Genomic DNA, 21,056 nt, shown 5'->3' on the forward strand with positions numbered 1-21,056 from the left:
TGCACGTTTTCAAAAATCTCCCGTCAGTTGGGACGTATTCGATGCAGGTGGACGGACAGTTTTGAGGCCACTCAAAAAATGGCGGCGGTCAATGTTGTAGCGGCGGGCGGCAGGTAACGGAGTAACGGATGTTGGTCTACAGAACGACGGTTTTTAACTGAGCTTAAAGATTGCAGTATGATTTTGGCCGCAATCGCTTTCTCCCTTTTTCTTTCTGTGGGTCACCCTCTCCTTTTTCCCCTCACTCTCACCGGAATTGATCGAGTATGCCTTTTCAATCCATCTCTCCTTCGCCTGTCGCCTAGCAACCGGTGCTTTCTCGGCTGTGGAGGCTGGGAATGTTTTTTCCCTCTATTTCTCTCCCAGTCTAAAGCCTCGTATTGAAAGCTGAAGGTGCGCGCATACACACACGTACACAGATATTGATGACTCTAAATTCACTGCTCTACCAGGAGTTATTACATGCTATAAATGAAAACAATTTGCAACATATACAGTGTGTTGACTTTGCATAATAGTATAATGCTGAATAAGACCACAAAACTATATACATGTTCTTTTTGTTCACATATGTAAAGCTTTTGACAATTCAGTTTGGCTGTTTATTTTTTTTTTTTTTTAAATTATGAAATAGCTCAAGCAAGCTTGTTCCAAAGTTACTTACATTTCTAACACGGATGTGCGAAGATTGCAAAATAGAATAGGCTTCATTTCAAAAACACGATATTCAATTTTAAATCTTAAGACATAATATGTGAACTAGCTAGAAGAACACAAAATAATAAAACATTACCAATCAGGCTATCAGTGCGGTTTCAATAAATTACAATAAAAACTATTTTGATCGATCACTGATAATATTGCATCATTATTAATTCAGTTGATGGACGTTATTGTTATTATTACAGTGTAAATGATACTAAAATAAGGGGAAAGCAGTGAGCTGAGGTGTTTGACACAATCGTGTGGTGTGGTGACATATCGACATTTACGCTTTTAGTGAAATTAGACAAATTACACATAAAGAAGAGATTTTTCCTTTCATGGCTTTAGTTGCAAAAGTCTAACACAAAACGCTATTAGCCGACATGTCAACACACCTTATTGTGGCAAAACTTAAAGAAATAGTTTGTAATTTAAAAAGTTACTGGAAATAAAATATTGGGCCAAATATATAGGCTACAGCAGGACATAGGCCTGACAAAGAGACATGTTGCACGATGATCTTATATTTTTCTTGCTGCGTTTCACATACTTCCAGACTTACAGCAACGTAAACATAATTTTCATTAGGAAAAATAAGAGGTCAGATAAAGAAGGAAAGTATATGACATCTGTGAAAGAGGCTACAATAATCGATATAATCGATCATATTTAAATGATGATGCTGGCTATCCGTAGGACTGAGAAGACATTTCTGTGTGTTTAAAAATATGTGTGCAGCTGTAGGCAACATTAAGAAAAAAGGAGATATTAGATATGAAAATAGTAGCTACATACAGTGGGAAAAAACATGCGATATAAAAACTAAAAAAAAAAATTATAATAATAATGATAGCTGTAGCATATGTCTGTTAATTTGGAAGATATCAAATAAGCGCAAATTGAGGGTAAATATTTATTTTGAATTTATATGAGAAAAATAAAAATAGCAAAAGTCTAATAATGTATTAATCGTTAGGCTATCTTATGATCAGCGTTAGGCCTACAACTGTATTTTTTAGATAGGCTAATGACATTTATGAAACGGCAACAAAGACAAAACGTATATGAATAAAAGAGTCATTAAAATTACTCAAAACTATTTGATATATTTAATAGCCTATTATTTAAATTATTACAAACAAAATTACAGAACGCACATTTCTAACATGATATAAAATGCAGACTAAAATACAGACTGATTTTTTTATTATTTTTTTATTTCTTTTAAACAAATAGTTTTAAATGCCGCGTTTGGCTAAAATGGGGCATTTTCTGATGGAAAGCTTTATACGGCTCCCTGAGATTTCTGCCATACCAATCGATCAGAATGCGGATATATCGATCAGAGACCAGAGCCATAGATCACATGCTCTCTTTCGCAGAGCACTTTCAAATACACAGGTCTCTAAATACAAGGAACACACTGAACATTCGGTTCTACGTGCAGAGCAGGGCTCAGTCTTATAAGATGATATTATCATCGCAAGAGAGACTTTAACCATAGAGTTTAATAACCAATAACTGACTGAATGTATTTAACGTTCAAAGGTTCGTTTATAGCCTAATTCTTAACAAAAGCACCTATATGTTTTGGTGCTTTGAAGACCACGGAAACCTATGAATACCGAACAACAAGAACTTTCCTATATCCAAACAACCAAAGCAGCACAAAAATATAAAAGTAATTATTAATGTATTTTTTCAACCTTTTTGCTGTGTAGAACATTTGAAATAATCTATTCGATATATTGAACTTCTTAATATATCGTGTCAAGAGCTCTATAATACCTATATAGTATGAATACATGCACGTTGTTCAGTAATCTCTGAAACAGAAATGATTATTGTTTTAGGAATAAATAAAACTTATATAAATAAAACTTAACTAGAGTTACTACAAGAAAATATGGCGTTCCAAAGAACTTTTTTATAATTTAAGTTAAAACGACATTGCAACAAAATATGTTATCAGAGAGTTCTACTTTTTGCTCCACGTTTTAATTTAAGTAGCTATTAAAGTACAAGATACAAGTGATTGCTTAACAATTATACTATAATAGACTAAAACGTCGGTGATTTTTTAAACAAAGTTTTAAGGTGGAATGAGGTCCAAATCTTGAAGACATTATTGTCCGAAAATAAAATAAATTTCAAGTCTCACCTAACTCCATGCTGCAATGGTCAGTTTCAACAGAACTGCTTGACTTCTGCCAATAAACCGATTCAAGTAAATTTACTTTAGGGTGTGATCGATCAGCCAAGTGATACTACTAATGCAGTCAAGCAAATTTGAGTCTATCTTTGTCACACTTTGTGATAGAAACTGATCAGACCCATAGAAAGAATGCCTGGACCTTTAAAGCACACTAAACAGAAACCTTTTTATCAGCAGTACACACTTTTAAATTAACAGCTTCCCATATCCGAATGACAGGATTAAAATGCAATAACTAAGGAAATAAATGGATTAAATTTTTAAATATATAAGAAATACATTTAAAGAAAAACATTAGAAAAACATTAAAAAGAAATTCAGGGGGGAAGAAAACTTAAAAGGTTCGTTTGAAGTTCGGCAAGTTAACATTTTTGTTGTACTTTATTTGTTATTGTGCTCTTTGAATATTTCAGGGTAATTCGTTCCCAAAAAATATTGATTATTGATTAGTGGAAGGCCTAATGCAATTTAAAATAATAATTTGTCATTATGGCCGAGATAAATTTTCAAGAGATTATTTCTGACAAATAATTTCTATCAAACTAGTGTAAATGGCTATTTTATGATATAAAATATACAGATACATCATTATAATGCAACCGATGCACACACTTATTAAGCAATTGTGTTTGTCGACTCACACTCTTAGAAATGCAAAAATAAAATATTGAGTCTCTATGGCTTTCCTAGTCTCTATTTGGATATCGACAGCTTTAATATTTCATACTATGTGAGCCACAGGGTACGTCTAGCTCATTTGAATATTCGAGCGAAAATTAAATCAGGGTCTGCTCTCTAATAATTTATGCAGCAAGTACAATGTTACATTATAGGCTCCTAGACATTATTCAGAGAGAATCAAAACACTGTTATTATCGAGCAGTACAAAACTTTACCCCCTAAAGAATTCAATTTCTGTTGGGCAGATTTTAAATATGCAGTATGAGCAACCTCTCAACCCACGCAGGCCCACACAAATAATTACAATTAGAAAATCAGTATAAAATGTGTCATTTTAAAACAAAGGCAAATGTGTTTCTAGGTGTAGCATTTGGTCAAAACATTTTTACAATTTAAACAGGCCACTTCTTGAAATCTCACTAAAATACTTTCCACCCTTATATTTATATATCGAAAAAAGTTTGAATCAAATTATCAAAAGTATGTACAATCTCATTCACCATTTGTTTTGCACGTTTATATCATTTAATCCGATAAACCATTGACATTCTTTCCTAACTTTATTATTAATCGCCTTTTTTGTCTTATGTTTACTTTTAAATATATCGACAGGTACGTAAAGGCTGCAATATACTTTGTGTCAATTTCATAAATGTAACGATATGCAGAAAACTTGAAACATCAAACTGACTGTTCGATGTTCAGCAAACGCATCAGCTGTTACCGTTCATCTCTACATTAAACCGCATTCAATTATCCTGTCATAGCAGAGCATGATTTTGTAAATAGCAAGGAACAAATCAATGCAATAATCAATTGTGGTTGTGTCCAGATATATGAGACAGAAATATCTGAACCTTTTTGTCGTGTATGGCACACACGGCCGCCACATATTGTCGTATCACTGACCCTTGAGTTCATTTAGATGTTTGTTAGTAATATAGCCTTCAAAAATAGCCTACAATGAACACTGGAGTTAAGGAGTATGTTGCACATGGTCAAATACCAACTAGTTACTTCACAACTACTTAAAATCTACATAAAATCACATTTTAAGTGTACCAGAGTATAAATAGCGATGGCACCGCGAGTAAAAATCTGCAAGGCTGCAGCAAACAGATTTGTGAGCGGCCTAATTTATTTTCAATAACACTGATTGCAAGGATCAATAAGAAAACAGCAATCCCAAAGGACAAGACTGGTTTTTCTAATGTCACGGTCCTATTCAGCATTATAATAAAATTATAATTTCCTATCTGGATATTTTCAGTGAGGCTAAATGGTGAAATTAAGCTAATAAAGGTCGTTTATTTAGTTGTAGTATTGCTTTGGGTTTATTACACACACAAAGATAACTGTTTTGCTGTTCATCATCCAGCGATTAAGATCCAATGAAATTCGACCTAAAAGAAAGTGGTCTTTTTCTGTATAGCCTATAAATATATCGATGTTTTTCTTCCGTTTTATTTATTGACGGCAATAAATATAGTCAAATAAATGAGTGGGCCTATGATAGTCAGTGACAATTAGGATTCACCCTTCGCGAGTCCATTCTTAAAGAAAACAAATATATTACATTTATTGCCCATCCTATTCTAAATGATCAATGTATTGATCGCTGACTGAGTGCATTAATAATAGGCGTGAACCGGAAGTGATCTGGGGAAAAAACAAGAACAGCTAAACGTCGAAGGGCCTATTCATTTAATCAAATTAATTTTGGCAGTGTTAACTATTATCTTATAAAACTATTATCCTATAACTATTATCTTATAACATTTTAAATACATAGGCTGTAGGCTACATATTTGCAAAATCTCACTACTTTTGGAGTAGGCTAACAATATACAGTGATTTTTATAAGTAGAACAGGCCTACTAATAAGTACCCTAGACTAGTGAATCACAAAGCTAGGCCTGTACGTAAATGTAACAACTAAGTAAAGAAATCAATGTAATACATTTGCATGTTATCCTTATCCATGCAGCATCATGGAAATACAAAACAGAAATATCTCGTTGAAACTTGTCTAATGAAATTGTATGCAGCCTAAAACTTGAGTGAATATAAAGTTTGACTCCCCCCTCCTTTTTTGCCTCACTTTCTTTCTCTGTTTTAATACGTTTGTTTAATTTTTATCTCTCCACCCCGCTTGAATACAACTTGTCAATAAGTACATCACATGAGTTTCTGCCACAACATGAATCCTTAAACTGCAAATATTCCATTTGGTTGATAATGAAATTTCGTTAAACTTTCAAACGTTTAACACAAATATGATATGATTAATCATATGATCTCATGTCGTTCAAAGGGAATTTGACTATCTTATCTACTTTGGGTTTGGGAAATCCATTAATATTTAACCATTAAGATGTCGCGCGCTGGCGCCAAGTTAAGCAACTTTATCAGGAGAAACCGATGAATCATGTCCATAAAGGAATCCCCAATAATTCAAAACAACACCGCTAGTGTCAAAGTGTGCAGATGTCACGCCATATAAGTAAAAAACTCGATTTCGCTCTCTAATTTAACGACAGCTGAGGGACGAATTGTGAGAGAATAGCCTAAGTGAATCACCCATATTAGGTGTCTCGCGTCTGTACAACAGACAGTATTGGTGACGTCAGCCCTTGTCTGAAGCAGAGTGAGCGTACACCCTTTAAAAAGGCTTTTACACCTTGATGAAGTTTCACAAGGATATTTTTATTCTTTAGTTCTTTAGAAAACGTCTACTGGCGCTTTAAACAAACCAGAAGCCAATAGGTTCAAAAACTTGTATAATAAAACATCAAAACTTTTTTGAGCTACAAAACTACCTCACGATCCCCACATAACCTTTTTTTTCCTGAATAGAAAAAAGGCTCTTTGCTGAACCTAAGAATCACCGAAGAACCTTTATTTTGTGCGGTGCGCGCACCCGTGCACACAGGCACAGCACATCTTAATATATTGCGCGCTCACGAGGCAGACACTCTCACTCGGTCAGCTTCGACTGTCAGTAGTAAGACGCGCGCCACGGCGATAGATACAAGCGTTTAGACACCAGGCGTACGTACATGTGCGTGGTGAAATGCTGGATTGACAAACACTGAAGATCTCGGGGATCAATGGCGCGCGGCTTCGAGATCGTTTAAAATTTATTGGAAGGGAGAGTGTGAGAGAGAAAGGGAAGAGAGAGAGAAGAAAACAGTGTCTTTCAACAATGGAACTTACAATGGAAAACATTGGGAATCTGCACGGCGTGTCACACTCCCATCAAACGGGGGACTTGATGAACTCTCCACACACGCGACAGTCGGCGACACATAGGAACTTGGTGTCATCGCACGGGAGGTCAGCGATGGTGTCCAGCATGGCCTCGATACTGGACGGGGCTGGGGAGTATCGCACGGACCATTCGCTGTCCGGTCCTCTGCATCCAGCGATGACCATGTCGTGCGATTCCAGCATGAGTCTTAGCAGCACTTACACCACCCTGACGCCGCTGCAGCACCATCTGCCTCCCATATCCAACGTCTCAGAGAAATTTCACCACCACCCGCACCCTCACGCTCACGCTCATCACCATCCCGCGCACCAGCGTCTCGCCGCCGGGAACGTCAGCGGCAGCTTCACGCTGATGCGGGATGACCGGGGCCTCGCGTCTATGAGCAACCTATACGGCCACTACTCCAAAGACTTGTCCGGGATGGGACCACCTTTATCGCCTCTTTCTAACGGCCTTGGGCCTTTGCACAACTCCCAACAGACTCTGAGCGCGTACGGTCCGACTGCTCACCTGGGGAACGACAAGATGATTTCCACGGGAGGCTTCGAGACTCACGCTGCGATGCTCGGCCGCGGCGAGGAGCACCTGGCGCGGGGTTTAGGGGGCCACGGGGCGGGCATCATGTCTTCTCTTAACGGCATTAACCACCACCACCACCACAGTCACTCACACTCTCAGGCGAACGGGTCGGTGCTGTCGGAGCGGGACAGGCAGGCAGCAGGAGGCGGCGGACAGGGCGGTGGGTCAGGGCAGGTGGAGGAGATCAACACTAAAGAGGTGGCTCAGCGAATAACAGCGGAGTTAAAGAGGTACAGCATCCCACAGGCTATCTTTGCCCAGAGGATCTTGTGTCGCTCTCAAGGAACTCTCTCGGACCTCCTGCGGAATCCCAAACCCTGGAGTAAACTCAAGTCAGGTCGGGAGACGTTCAGACGGATGTGGAAGTGGCTGCAGGAACCCGAGTTCCAACGCATGTCGGCCCTTAGGCTTGCAGGTGAGTGAGGGTCACTGAAGTTTCCTCGTGCAAAAGAGGAAATCAAAACAATCACACAAAATCTATATGTTTTACTCTTATCTCCTTCCATACTCTTCAATAAGGTAATTAATACACTGTGCATGGACCCACAAACATTCTTTGTTTTTAATAGTTGTGCTTGACTTCTCAAAGTTCACCTAAAGGCGTCTGTTCCTATTCAGAAACAATAAAATTACAGACGATAATGATCAAAACTTTTAGAAAGCAGACAAACAAGCCGTGTATCCTTAAATTAAATAAAACAAGTATTTTAGGGACATCAAAAATTATTCCACTGACTATATTTGCTGATAATATATTTGCTGAGCAAATATAGGTATATAATTATAGTCACTGTCAAATTATGAGAATGTGTTTAAGACTGAAGGCAAGAGAAATCAGTTAGCCTGTGTAAAAACAAACAAACAAAAAAACACCATCTGTGGCCTATTGCAGGTGTTTGGGTTTGTTGAAAGGCCTAATGTATCATTTAGTGACTTGCAGGTCAATACTGTAAAATTAAAAACTGATATTTATTTTTCAAAATATTTCTTTCTAAATAATTTAATTCCATTGACTTCAAAAGATATTAGCAGAAATTAGTTTTGCACCAACCTGTCACCTATAGCTACTCAGCTTAATTTCTTTTCCTTTTCCTTCAAACTAAAACAGTACAGACGAATGTGCAATCTTGAGCTATTCACTCAAAAGGAAATGTGTAAAACTGGATAAACTGGACTGGACATTACCATGTCAGATTGGCCGCTGACCCGTCCAAACCTATCACCTCACGTCGTATTTCAGTTGTGGGCTCAATTAACCAGGATATAGTGGCATATTTTAGTTCCAGTCAATGCCCCGTTGAAAAGCACTTAATGGAATGTAAATTGTTCCTTTGCGCATTTAAAGTTGTTCTGGTAAATAAAGATTTAAACGCTATTCAATTATCCTCTATTCAAGTGCCGTTGCTGTTAAAGCTAATTGGGCATCGAGATTTTTTTTCCTTCCACACACTATTAAAAGGAAGTTACCTTAAACGGAAGACAAACTCTATAGGCTACTGCTACAGGTAGTAACTTAGATGTATAGTAACTCTGTGTCTTTCGGGCAACTTAGCTTTTACACTTTACAATGCGTCCATTAACAACGATTCATGATGCTATCATTACACAAGCACTTTAACGTCTGACCCTTTAAATACTGTTTATATATTTTTTATATATATATGCGTAAAATATTTAAAATTTCACATGTATAAATTATTTTAAAACGACTTACACTGTGGCTTTTAGTACACGTGCTATTGTTTAGGTGTATTAACTATTGTTAAAACGATAATGTGACAAACCCCTGCATTCTTTGAATCAAATAATACCTTTTATAAAATAAAAGCCCTTGTACATCTCGGATCTATATTAAATTTAGCTCAGTGAGGAATTACTATGGTATGCAAATAACAAAAACAAGTGCATTTCAATGAGCCATTATGCACTGCGCGCATGTAGAAGTTGGGGGGTTGTGTTTCATGGAGAGTCTGGGAATACTCGTTCACTACATCAATCAATAAATTCAAATTACTATTCCAAATTCATCACAGTCACAAAAATCAATGCCGTGGCACTGCTTGGCTAATGTGAAAATGCCCGTGTCTGTGGGATCATTTGGTAGTGTTCTTCTGGGCCGCTGAAGCGTCTTTTTTTTTCTCTTTTTTTTTTTTTGGACAGTAATGCTAGTTAAAAACAAACACAAAGAATATTTCAGAATACAAAAAAAAAAACAACAACAAAAACCCGACAAATTAAGGAGCCTATATATCGCATATCAGACATGTCACGCGTAAATATGACAGAAAAATTGCAACCCTCAAATACTGCGCAATGCGCAATGTTTAAAGATTGCATTAACGATGAAAAACAATTCGCCTCAGCATCTGTGCTGTATTCCACACTCCATCTCAATGTATTTGGCCCAATCGATAAAGCGATCAATAAAGATAGCCAGTACATCTATCAATTATACCGGCTCAGCACTCTCTCCCATTGGACTCTGGATTTACCTACTGTTTCGTTTAGCTGGAAGGATGCAGATTTTACTATGTATGAGTCTCCCCTGTAGTCATGAGCGGGAGAAAAGAAAAGCAACACAATAAAACAATGTGTGTTTATATATACGCAATGCACCACGACGAGATGGTAAATTGGCCTTTTTTTCTAATATAATTTTAAACTAAATGTAATTTAAGGCCTGTTCTCTAAATTGCTTGCATAGCATCCTTATGGGAATTCTACCCACCACCTTGCCCTTCTGTTTTCTTAAACCACTTGACAATTTCTGTTAAACTACACAGATAAGAATTAATCTCTCGCATGAAATTGAGCGCAATCAATCCATTTAGGATTGGTACATGTTATATATACACACTTTAACACTTTGAAGTGGAGTGTTTTCTTTTCACTCAACATCATCATCATCCTCCTCCTCCTCATCAAAATGACTTCCAGTGTAGCCTCCAGTTCCCAGCCCACGAGGATGGACGCAATTGATTTAGGATTAGCGAATCGAGGCATTTTCAGGGGAGACGGGGTTTGGCAGGCCAAGAAAATGATCGATGTTGACCTTAATAATTGATAGAGCCAGAAGTGAAAAATGAAAATGCGGTCACCTGTTTGGTAAACAAATGCATGTACGCCGTTTTTAAATATGATTATTTTTATATGATTATAATTCAGCATCTTTTACTCTCAAGCAAATTCCATGACTACGCCTGCATCTTTAGACCCACAGTGTGTATGCCCTATGTGACTAAAACACTCCCGCATCATAGTTTGGGTCTATATAACAAGCAGTGAATTTGTATTGATTTCCATTGCTCGGTTTGCTATTTCAATAGCTTGAGTTGAACCAAATGGGAGAAACTTCACTTTCGTCCCCTCCCCCTTTGGCCTACTGCCTTATTCTGATTTTAAAGATAGGGTTTCTCCATTATGCTCATTATTTAATGACTTATAGGGAGTCGACTTTTAAATGTATTTTTTTCATATCCAATGTACTGTCGAGGTTCATCTTGCGTGAGCCCATTTTTAATCTATTTTTATTTTTTTAATTTACTATTTTAAAGAGGTGAATCTTAAATCTAAACACTGTGATGTTTATGTGTTAATCTAAACAACAACAAAAAAAGTGTGAATAGTAAATCTAAAAAAATAAGTGCTAAATAAAGACTAGCTATACTTTGTTCTGACTACGCACTTCAAAAGGCAAAGCGCTAGATTAGCGAACTGTTGCTATGGTAACCTCGTAAGCGAAAGCTACTTCTTAGGCGTCAGTTTAGTGAATAGCGACTTATCACAATTTTTGTTGTTACTTAAAGGCTGCTCAAAAATCATTCTAATCTAGGCGTACTTGTAGCCTATATAAAACAATACATAGCCCACATACGAATATAAGAATTTATTATTCGCAAACAACGTGGATATGCGCATGTAGTCTGTTTGAGACGTAGGTGCCATTGCATCTACATTTAGATCTATGTCCACATATGGCATGTTTATTCTGCTTTACATCGTTATGTTTTAACCTTATTTGCAAATACCGTTATGACAACATACAGTATCTTATGTAATATCTTAAACCAGCTCCTTACTCCTGTTCTTTAAAATAATTGAGGACTGAGTAACATATGTTCACGCCACCATAAGATCTAACACTGTTGCTCTATAATGCGTGCAATACTGTCTCCGCGAGCTTAGATTTTCATGATCAATCTCTGTGCTCGCCCGCCAAAATGGATCGATAGGAGAGAGTGACCTTTAAATCAAATTGCTAAGAGACCGTGCCGCCTAGGAGGAGAGCATCAAAGGGTTAAATTGCATTGCGTCACCACTAAATTTTACCAAGGGGGGGATTTAATAATTTTATCATAGCTGATATTACCGAACAACGCCTCCAACTCGATTGAGTCACGGCACAAAGCACTTGGGCATGTAGTAAATATACTTTACTTTATGCCTTTATCTGATGCATCCTAGAGTGACCTGAAATCTAGTTCCGCCATAAACACAAATTGTTATTTTTCTTACATTGCCTGTTAGGGTAATGTATTTGGTCGCATCATATTAAAAAACACCTGCAAATCTTTCTAGTGCAAAATATTTTTAATTATTGAATTAATTTGCATTTACAATTTGACAATGTAATACGTCAACTGTCTATCATAATGGCAAATATATAAGAACATAATTCCAAAAATAATTTCTTAAATTCATATATATATATATATATATGCACAGCCTGTAATTGGCAAAAACAACAACAACAACAAAACCTAACCCTAGTGCATAAAAAAAAAAACTGACCAATGTGGTTAGATTCAAAACCACATGTTCCCTCCAGAGGCTGAGACACTGGCTGGTTACTGACACATCTTGAGGCATCAAGGGCCATTTAACAATGTAGTGACTCTACTGGTGTGCCATTACACCATTTACACACGCATTGAGCCCACAACATGCCAAATTAGTCAATCAGACCAACTTGTGACAGCTGTGATACTCAGAGCCCAACATTGTTTAGTGGTACAGCATCATTGAGAGTTTTAGTTTGTCAACATTTTGAAATATTCCTTGAAGTTAGTCTTACAAATAAAGATCGTAATGATTCTTCAGATTCCAGATAGGACAACCTTCCTAGAAAGCCCATAGAAGAACCATTTTTGCTGTATATGGTTCTTCAGAGATGAAAAAAAAAAAAAATGTTTTTGATGTTACAACATAAGTTCTCTAGATCAGATCACCAGTAAAAAAAGAAGTGTAAAAACTTTTTGGTTTTGACTGGAATCTTTTTTATTTTATTATTTTTATTTTTTTCTGTAGAGTGCAGTTGAGTGTGTTCAATGACAGCTTGAGTCCACACAAGAAATGAAACCTATTGATCAATCCTGTGGTATTTTCAGAGGTTTTAAATGTTCTTTCAAGACTTTGTGGAGGGTGTTTGGTCCCTCAACCCTTCAGACCTCTTAAACTCACTTCACTGTAATTGCAGGTCAAGCAGTCTTTACAACCAAACACATGCCAATGTGTCGATATGCCTATAGAGAGGATGTTTAACTTAAACAACAGTTTTATTAGACCGTTCAGTTATTGATCTCACCACAACAGTCCTGTGTTATGATCCTGTCAACATTAATGAGATGAGTAAGAAATGTTTAGTTCTTAAAACAAATGTTTTGAGTACTAACTTGTACAGTAGTTAACCTATAGTTTTGGCCCTTTACCTCTCCCACCACCCGCCTTCACGGCTAACTCATCAGAATCGGCCCCTGTCAAAACATCGACCTTTGAGACGATTAGCACCAAGTCACGCTGATAAAACCAGCGGACATCCAATAAATCAAATCAGAGAGAAAGATAAAATCAATCCATGATAAGTCCTTAAGAAATGGTAGCCTACCAGTGGGTTGTTTTAAAGGTAAGCGACTTTTAAATGTCATGTGCTTGTTTAGTCAGGCCACTGGAAAAAAGAAGAAAAAGGCGTAACCTCAGTAATGTTCTAGAGTGACAACAAGCCTCACCCACATTATACTAACCCCACATATCAGCTGTAGTGTTTCCCAACCCAGACCCTCTAACAGATTATCAATTATGAATTCAGATTTCCACACTTATATCTCTATAATTGCACTGATGTTAAATATATTTAGACTGTACACATGCATACTCATGCAAAACACACCCCAGTTGCTGATGAAAGCAATTCATATTCATACAAGGGCAATTTCATGACACACTGACTTTTTAACCACCGCTGGATAGGCCTCTATGGGAGCCACTCCGCTCCCAATTTCAGCTCAGCCACACTCTATGCATCGATCCTAGGCAGACTGGTCGGCTGAGCGGCGCGGCCAGTCATCGATCCTTGCACTCCCTCAGTCCTCCCACTTGAAATCCAAGAGAGTGCACATACACCTCCAGCTTTCACAGGAGACACCATTTATTTATTTATTTAGACTTTGTGAAGTCGAGAACCCTTGGACTGAACTGTTATCATAGTTCCAATTAGCCATGATGATGAACCCAACTTTAACCCTCAAAGACATGAACTTGCCATGGGCCTATAAAGCAAAATGTATTCCTATACTTCAAACATGTATGACTGCCTTTGATGGCTAGTACATTTATCGTTTGCCCCTTACATTTCACTCTGTACCTTCAAAAGACACACACTGTGTTCTGCAATATCAATAATTCATCATATGGCAACGATTCATATTGTAAGATTTGAACATATAAGACTGATAACCATCTGAAATGTAGAACTTAGTTTGCTGATTTAGACACTATACACTGCACTCAGGGTGCAACAATTAAGGTCATTAAGGTAACAAAGGTCAATAAGTCTATTGTTCTTTTTAGGTAAGTTTATAGGCTATACCTTTCGATTTCCCGTCACCACAAAAGTTACCATAGCAACAGAACGCTGATCGAACGCTTTCCATTCGAATCGGTATCGGATGTTATGTCGACCAACATAAGCAGGCCTACGGTCACGAATGTTTTATATTAAACTACAGAAATTAAAAGAACAAAAAAAAAAAAACTGATCCCTCCTAAAAATCATCCGCACGCACACCGAAAATACTTTAAAATACACCGAAAAGCACAATACGCTTCACTTTATGTCGTAGCCTAGTTTATAACATTTTATTAATGTTGTTTACATTTTCCTTGTTTTTATGTCTTCAATATTCTCTTCGTCAACGCAAAGATTCTGACGTAAATTCGTGGCTAATGATTTGCGATAATGTGTTGGCTTCAATAACTAACCGGCTTTCTTAACAGGTTGAGTTGTAATTTCAAATTACCTGAATATTAGCATACTGATCTTTCCTTATTGCATTAGACTAAATTTAGTCGAGTATTTAGAGAGAGCCTTGAGCACAATGTTGTTTACAAGAACAGCTTACCAATTAACACAATATTCTAGCAGATAAAAAAAGGCCTAAAAAAAGAAAAGGACGCATAAAGGTGTTATTTTCTAACTCTTGTTTTCATATTTCAAACAGTCTCGTTATTTGACTTTTTCAGTTATTCACATAAGCCTATTATAGACTGAATTTGTATACAATTTATATACACTTGTTCGAATCATAGTTATTGAGCATAATGAACATTATAATCCCCTGGGCCATAAGATAAAGAAAAAAGCATTTTAAAAATCAAATGATAAAAGAAAGATAAGAAATGCTTAAATCTAAGTGCTCTCATTACAAAACGCACTTGTACGTAGTCGAATAGATTAAGCCTCATTTATTAAAAATAAATAAGCGTTAGGCATACATTTGCGGTAAATACGGAGTAATTTAAAGACGTACTGCGGTTGGCCAATGTCCCACATCGAGACTAATTAACACTATCATAGGCCATACATAAATGAGGTTTTCTGGACGCGTGTAGCTGTGTTTTTTAGTCATTATTCAGAATCTGCAGTGTGTCCTCATTTGTCATTCCCCACACTGCACAGCACGCAGCGCTATTAAATTGGTATTATTTCGAATTTAGACTCAGCGCCCCATTGGTACAAGGCAGGCCTACCATAGTTTCTGGCTCATTACCAGAACAATTTTCATGGAACTATAATTAATTAGATGAAATGAATTTCAAAAACGAATTATTTACGGATTTATCGACCGGTATTGAACACCACAGGCCTACCCCGCTATCACTGGTGTGTTGCAAGGCAAGTCAGAAACTGCCCTGCTAGAGAACATGAAACAGTCGTAGAAAAGTTCGGAGTCGGGTTAGATATTTGCGTAGGCTACATGAACATCTTAAGAGTCATTTCATTTAAAGGGGGTCCCTTTCATGTTGAAAAGGCAATGTTAACTGTAGCAAGCCTGTTATCATACGCAAAAATAAACAATAAATCAAAATACAAAATAAATCATAGCCTAATTATTTTACGAATTCTTTCTTACTATTATATTTTCTTCTTTTTTTTAATGTCGGCCCTACAATTCCACACATTCTTTAAAATTCCCATCCTCATCATATGAACAAGAACGACTTGTCGTTTTATCACTTTGTCTTACTTTTGTCAGTAGTCAACTCTGTTATCATGATATTGTACAGTTAACTGCTAATTATTTTAAAAATGGTTATTAAGAAATATAATATTAAAATGATCTTTCTATAGTGTCATGACCTTGAGTGCAAGACTAGTAATAATGGCTAAACGAACTGTAAAACTGTCAACCCTGTTACCGTCAAATGTTTTTTTAAAGACATGCTAAATCGAAACATATTTTTACGTTTAACTTGAGAAGGCACAACGCAATTTAATAAAACCTAAAGGCATTTCTTTGTATGACAGTATTGGAAATCTTAAAGAAATTTGTATAAAAAGAAACCTTTTCAAAACGAAAATGCACCCATTTTGTGAAACGACCGTTTCGCTCAACTGCTGTACCTGCAACAGAAGAAGTGCCAGGTGAAAATCCTTCAATATGTTGTTCTGCTTAAGTAATTAAAATAACAACTGTAAATATGAAGTTTGTATAACGTTCTATAGTCATAAACAACAGAACAAGATTCTGCCAGCTCTTCCATACAGATCATATGGAATCTTTATAGATCATATCATAGGCTACTGAGAGAAAGAAAGAAAGAAAGAAAGAAAGAAAGTCTAAAGTCAGTCTGTTTTTATTTAGAATTCGTGAAATTTATCAAACGTGCTAATAAGAGAGTCTGTCAAAAATCCCATCCGAATGTTTCAATTCACTCTTTGTCACTCATTGGCTTATTTCTTTCTGTACAATATATTTCTGCTTCTGTCCCACTCTCTGCTCACTGTAGCTCTAAAGTCTGCAGCTATCGATTTTCTCCTTTTCTACGCCGAGCTTGGTTCAGTAATCAGGGCCCCCTTCCCAACCGATCGATCAATATTGATTACAAAATCTTACGCCTGTAAACCGTTTACACCAGGGAATAGCGCCAGCGACACCTGCTGGTAGATTTTAACACCAAACACAGCCTAGGTTTGTTGGATATAAATATTAAGAATCTGTAGCGTTGTAGTACTGAAAACCACTGACAAAAATCAAATGACGTTCAAAAACAAAAGCCTCCAGTAAATCTTGCTGAAAGGTCGTCTAAGTCAGATACGCTGAGGTTCGCGTTTTTAAGCGTTATTATTTCAGTCGAGCAACACAGACGACTCATTACAGTTTAAAAGGCTTTAAAGCTTCATCATTCACTTCAGACTCAGCGCTCCGAGACACCTTTATGCGATAGGAGTAATGTTATGCGAAAACAAATATTATAGGCACGTTAAAGTACCGTCAACATTTAAACGGTACGCTTCAAGTGTACAATGCATTTAATACAATGCGCTCGTGTGTGTAAACGCAGAGTGGCTGATGTAGAATCTGAATATGATGGATGTGGTCCAGGCAGTTAGACGCCTGTAGTAAACAGATTTGACTGCGAGAGGTGACGTGATCAATGGGCCTCAGCTCAGTGTAATTAGATACATGGCACCACAGTTTGGCTCCAGTCACTCCACAAACGCACCCAGACAGATAAAATCCGAGTAAGACGCAAAGAGCTGCTGCTTTTACAGGCTATTGAGGCGACCGAGGTAAGAAATGAATGATCCATTCACAAAAAACGCTGAGAGAAGCAAAAGGTCTGTGAGTGCACTGGAAAACAAACCAATAATAAAACATCTAGTGTAAAAATAAATATAAAATGTTGGAAAAAGGCATTTGATTTCCTTTGCACATAATAAAATTATTTGTACTTGTGAGCTGTAAACGAACCAAAACATTTCTTGGCATACTCATGTTTCCTGACACTTGCAGTGTTTACTGCCCTCAAGTAGGCAGCCAGAATCTCTCTCTCTGCATTGCCAGGACAGAAACATATACAGGGAGGTGGTGGTGTGAGTTAAAGGCAGTTCGAAAATACTCTGCCTCTCTTAGGTCCGTGCCCTCCAGTGGCCTCTGTTTGAAGTCGCAGACTACAGACCTGCTGGAGGGGCGTTCAAACCGAAGTCTCTGCGGACGAACCCACCTCCAAAAACAGACACATACACGCTAAAATAGGATGAGTCAATACCCCCCTTGCGTCTTTCCTTTTTTATTTCTCTTTTCTTTTTTTTTTCTCTCTCTCTCTCACTTTTCTTTCTTTCTTTCTCTCACACACACAAAGACCCCTACTTTTATATACCAGTCACTCGCTCTCCTACTGTGAGCCCAAACTGCATTAATATTGAATCAAACAGCAGTGTCTCCAACGACCAGGCTGAGGTGCTCACCGCTGGCCTGCTCTGTCTGCTCTCTTTAAAGGGATGATTTTTGACCTCCGGGGAGATAGAATGGATTTGTCTTAAATCACTATTAATCCACAGCCAAACAGGAGAGTCTGAACATTTCGACTCCCTGCGAAGCCGTTCATCTGTGGAATTTGCTCTGAAATAGGGCATTTCAGTATGTAGAGCAAACATGAGGCTAATGAATTTTTTTCTTCTCCGTTTTCTTTGTCTACTTCCCTTTCCCTGATCTTTCTTGTTCATCCTCCTGATCCCCACAGCTTGCAAACGTAAGGAACAAGAGCAGCACAAGGAACGCAATATGGCACCCAAGAAGCAGCGCTTGGTCTTCACCGACCTGCAGCGCCGTACACTCATCGCAATTTTCAAGGAGAACAAGCGGCCCTCGAAGGAAATGCAGCTGACCATCTCGCAGCAGCTGGGACTGGAACTCAGCACCGTCAGCAACTTCTTCATGAACGCACGTCGCCGCTGCGTTGACCGCTGGCATGAGGAACACCATCATGGCCATGTAGCCAGTCCCAGCCAGCCAGGCACCTCTGCCACCACCTTCTCCAAGGCTTAAATCTAAATCCCTTTTCCCCTGGGTGGCTGAGACTGGATCAGTCCAACCTCACAGTCACCCGTTGCGTGCCAATCAATCCCACTGCTGCCAAAAATGGCGATGTTTCATGTTAAATGCAACCTTTTACTTTGGGACTGTTATGAAATCAAGCCAAACATCTCCACATGGAAAAGCACCACATTATATTCACATAAACCACAACAAAGTGAGCTGAAATGGTCTGTTTGTGCGGTTGAGGACAAACGAGCACTTTCACAGCTCACAGCACAGAAGGCTTGTTACTCAAGCAAGGTTGTCAAAGAAAGCCACCACCTGCATCATCACTCTTGGGCCCATGGCGGCACAATTCCCTAATGGCCAGTTGTTTCACTGAGGCTCTCAGATCATATGCTAAGCTAATGAATTGAGAGACTAATCGATACGGACAGAAAAGCGAAGGACGTTGACCTCTACTGAAGGTGAAATGGAACGAGCTCCCACAACAAGGACTCGCACGTTCGCCCAGCATGGCTCTCCATATGGTTTATTTTGCACAGATGGAAATGGAGGGCTGGACTGAGATGTTTCATGGCACTTGTGGTTAACACGTGTTCTTATAATCCAAACTGTCCGTAATGCAACAAGCAAACCAGTCTGGGGACAAAATACTGGACCATTTTTAGCAAACGGTGCACCCTTTCTGATCTCGACAGACTGCGACCTATGACATTTCAACTATGAATAGAATATTTTTCATTCTGTATAGGTACACAATAGGCCAAATGTCAAGACAGGTACAGCCAAACACAACGAGGCACATTTTAAACACGTATGGAAATATTTGTTACAAAATGCTACATCCACACGCAACTGAAATCTTACTGACAAATCAAATATTTAGTTTATCCTGTAAAGTGGACAAGGGGTAAACACAGTTCAAAATGTTACATTAAATCTAGTGCCAATAATGTTTGCCTTAATATAATATAAAAGTTCACATACTCTCAACCAGAGTCCACTCCCAAACTGGCATTATGTGCCATAGCAACCAACAATCATCTTTTAAAAAGAATCAGAATCTTTTTTTAAACAAAAATATGAAAATAATCAATGCTTTAAATCATTCAGTACAGCTAGTCTATAAAAAAAACCATCTGAAAAGGTAGAAATATCTCTACAGCAACACAACAGAAAGAGAGAAAAACACTAAAAAAAAACCTGTTAACCCCTAAACCCCTATTTTTCTTTTGATCTCTCTCCCACTTGTGTTTTCTTCATAATATTAAAGCGGGTAATTGGTACAAAATATTTCTATTTCTTATTAAACTTGTGATCTGTGCACATGTAAGGCACCTTGTTGATCATTTGGAAAATTCATTAAAAAAAGGACTTTCTAAAAGAATAACCAAACTTGGGAGGACTGCAGCCGGACATCTCTGCATTACATGTGAACTACCACAGGTCATAACGGAAGGAACTTTCACTGACCGTGAAAGAGAGATCGCTCTCTCTCTTGGCTCTGTTGAAGAGTAAACAAACCAAAAAAAAAAAAAAAAAGACATGAATTCCACCCGAAAATTCTCCCAAAATCCTCAAAAAACCCTGCCAAATGGGTGTGAAACAAGGGCACAACCTTACCTCCGTGGGGAGATGTTCAAAATCGAAGAGGAGTCTTTTTTTAGTGTCTTTGAATGCAACAGTAGCATTTCTGGAAATGTTGCAGGACTTGCTGAACAGATAAAAGTGGGCACTGTTAATGCAATGATGCTCTGAGCATTGATTTATAAGCAGGCCCAGATGGAATCTGCAAAAACTTCAGGAGACAAATCAGCAGAATTAATTCAAACATGGTGCAATGTGTAGCTGAAAGCATAATCAAATTAGCCAAAATATTGAATAAATGGACGTTCAAGGGGCAACAGATGTGCAGAATTTTGTAAATGTAAATGACAGAATGTGGAAATCTGCAGAAATCTTTCACAGGATTTTATACATAGATTCCGTGTGGGCCTGATTATGAGCATTAAGAGAGAGCAGATTTGTGCTACACAAATCAGCGGGCATCTGTATGTACATTAGCTGATAAAACGGACCTTTTGTTTGTAGTGAGAACCAGTGTGGCTACCTCACTGAGCTGGGTGGTTTGTGAAACAGCCACTGATACCAAAGATTCTTTGACCTGCCAGTCCTGTGCTGCCAAAGGGAGGAATACACACCAAATACCAAAAGCTCAATAGCATAACCAAAGCTGTTACACATGTAAACAAACATACAAATGAATTTTCACGTAAAGGTGATA

The 21,056-nt window shown here is 37.8% G+C and overlaps 1 protein-coding gene across 1 annotated transcript; it reads left to right on the forward strand.

Annotated features, from left to right (window-relative positions):
* Positions 1-6,597: 6,597 nt before the first annotated feature.
* onecut3a (one cut homeobox 3a) lies at positions 6,598-20,258 on the forward strand. Its single transcript, XM_058760458.1, has 2 exons — positions 6,598-7,866; positions 18,474-20,258. The coding sequence occupies exons 1-2, from the start codon at positions 6,807-6,809 to the stop codon at positions 18,776-18,778; spliced, it is 1,365 nt and encodes a 454-aa protein (XP_058616441.1). The 5' UTR covers positions 6,598-6,806; the 3' UTR covers positions 18,779-20,258.
* The last annotated feature ends 798 nt before the right edge of the window (positions 20,259-21,056 follow it).

This window comes from Onychostoma macrolepis, chromosome 22 (genome assembly GCF_012432095.1).
Source record: "Onychostoma macrolepis isolate SWU-2019 chromosome 22, ASM1243209v1, whole genome shotgun sequence".
NCBI lineage: Eukaryota > Metazoa > Chordata > Actinopteri > Cypriniformes > Cyprinidae > Onychostoma > Onychostoma macrolepis.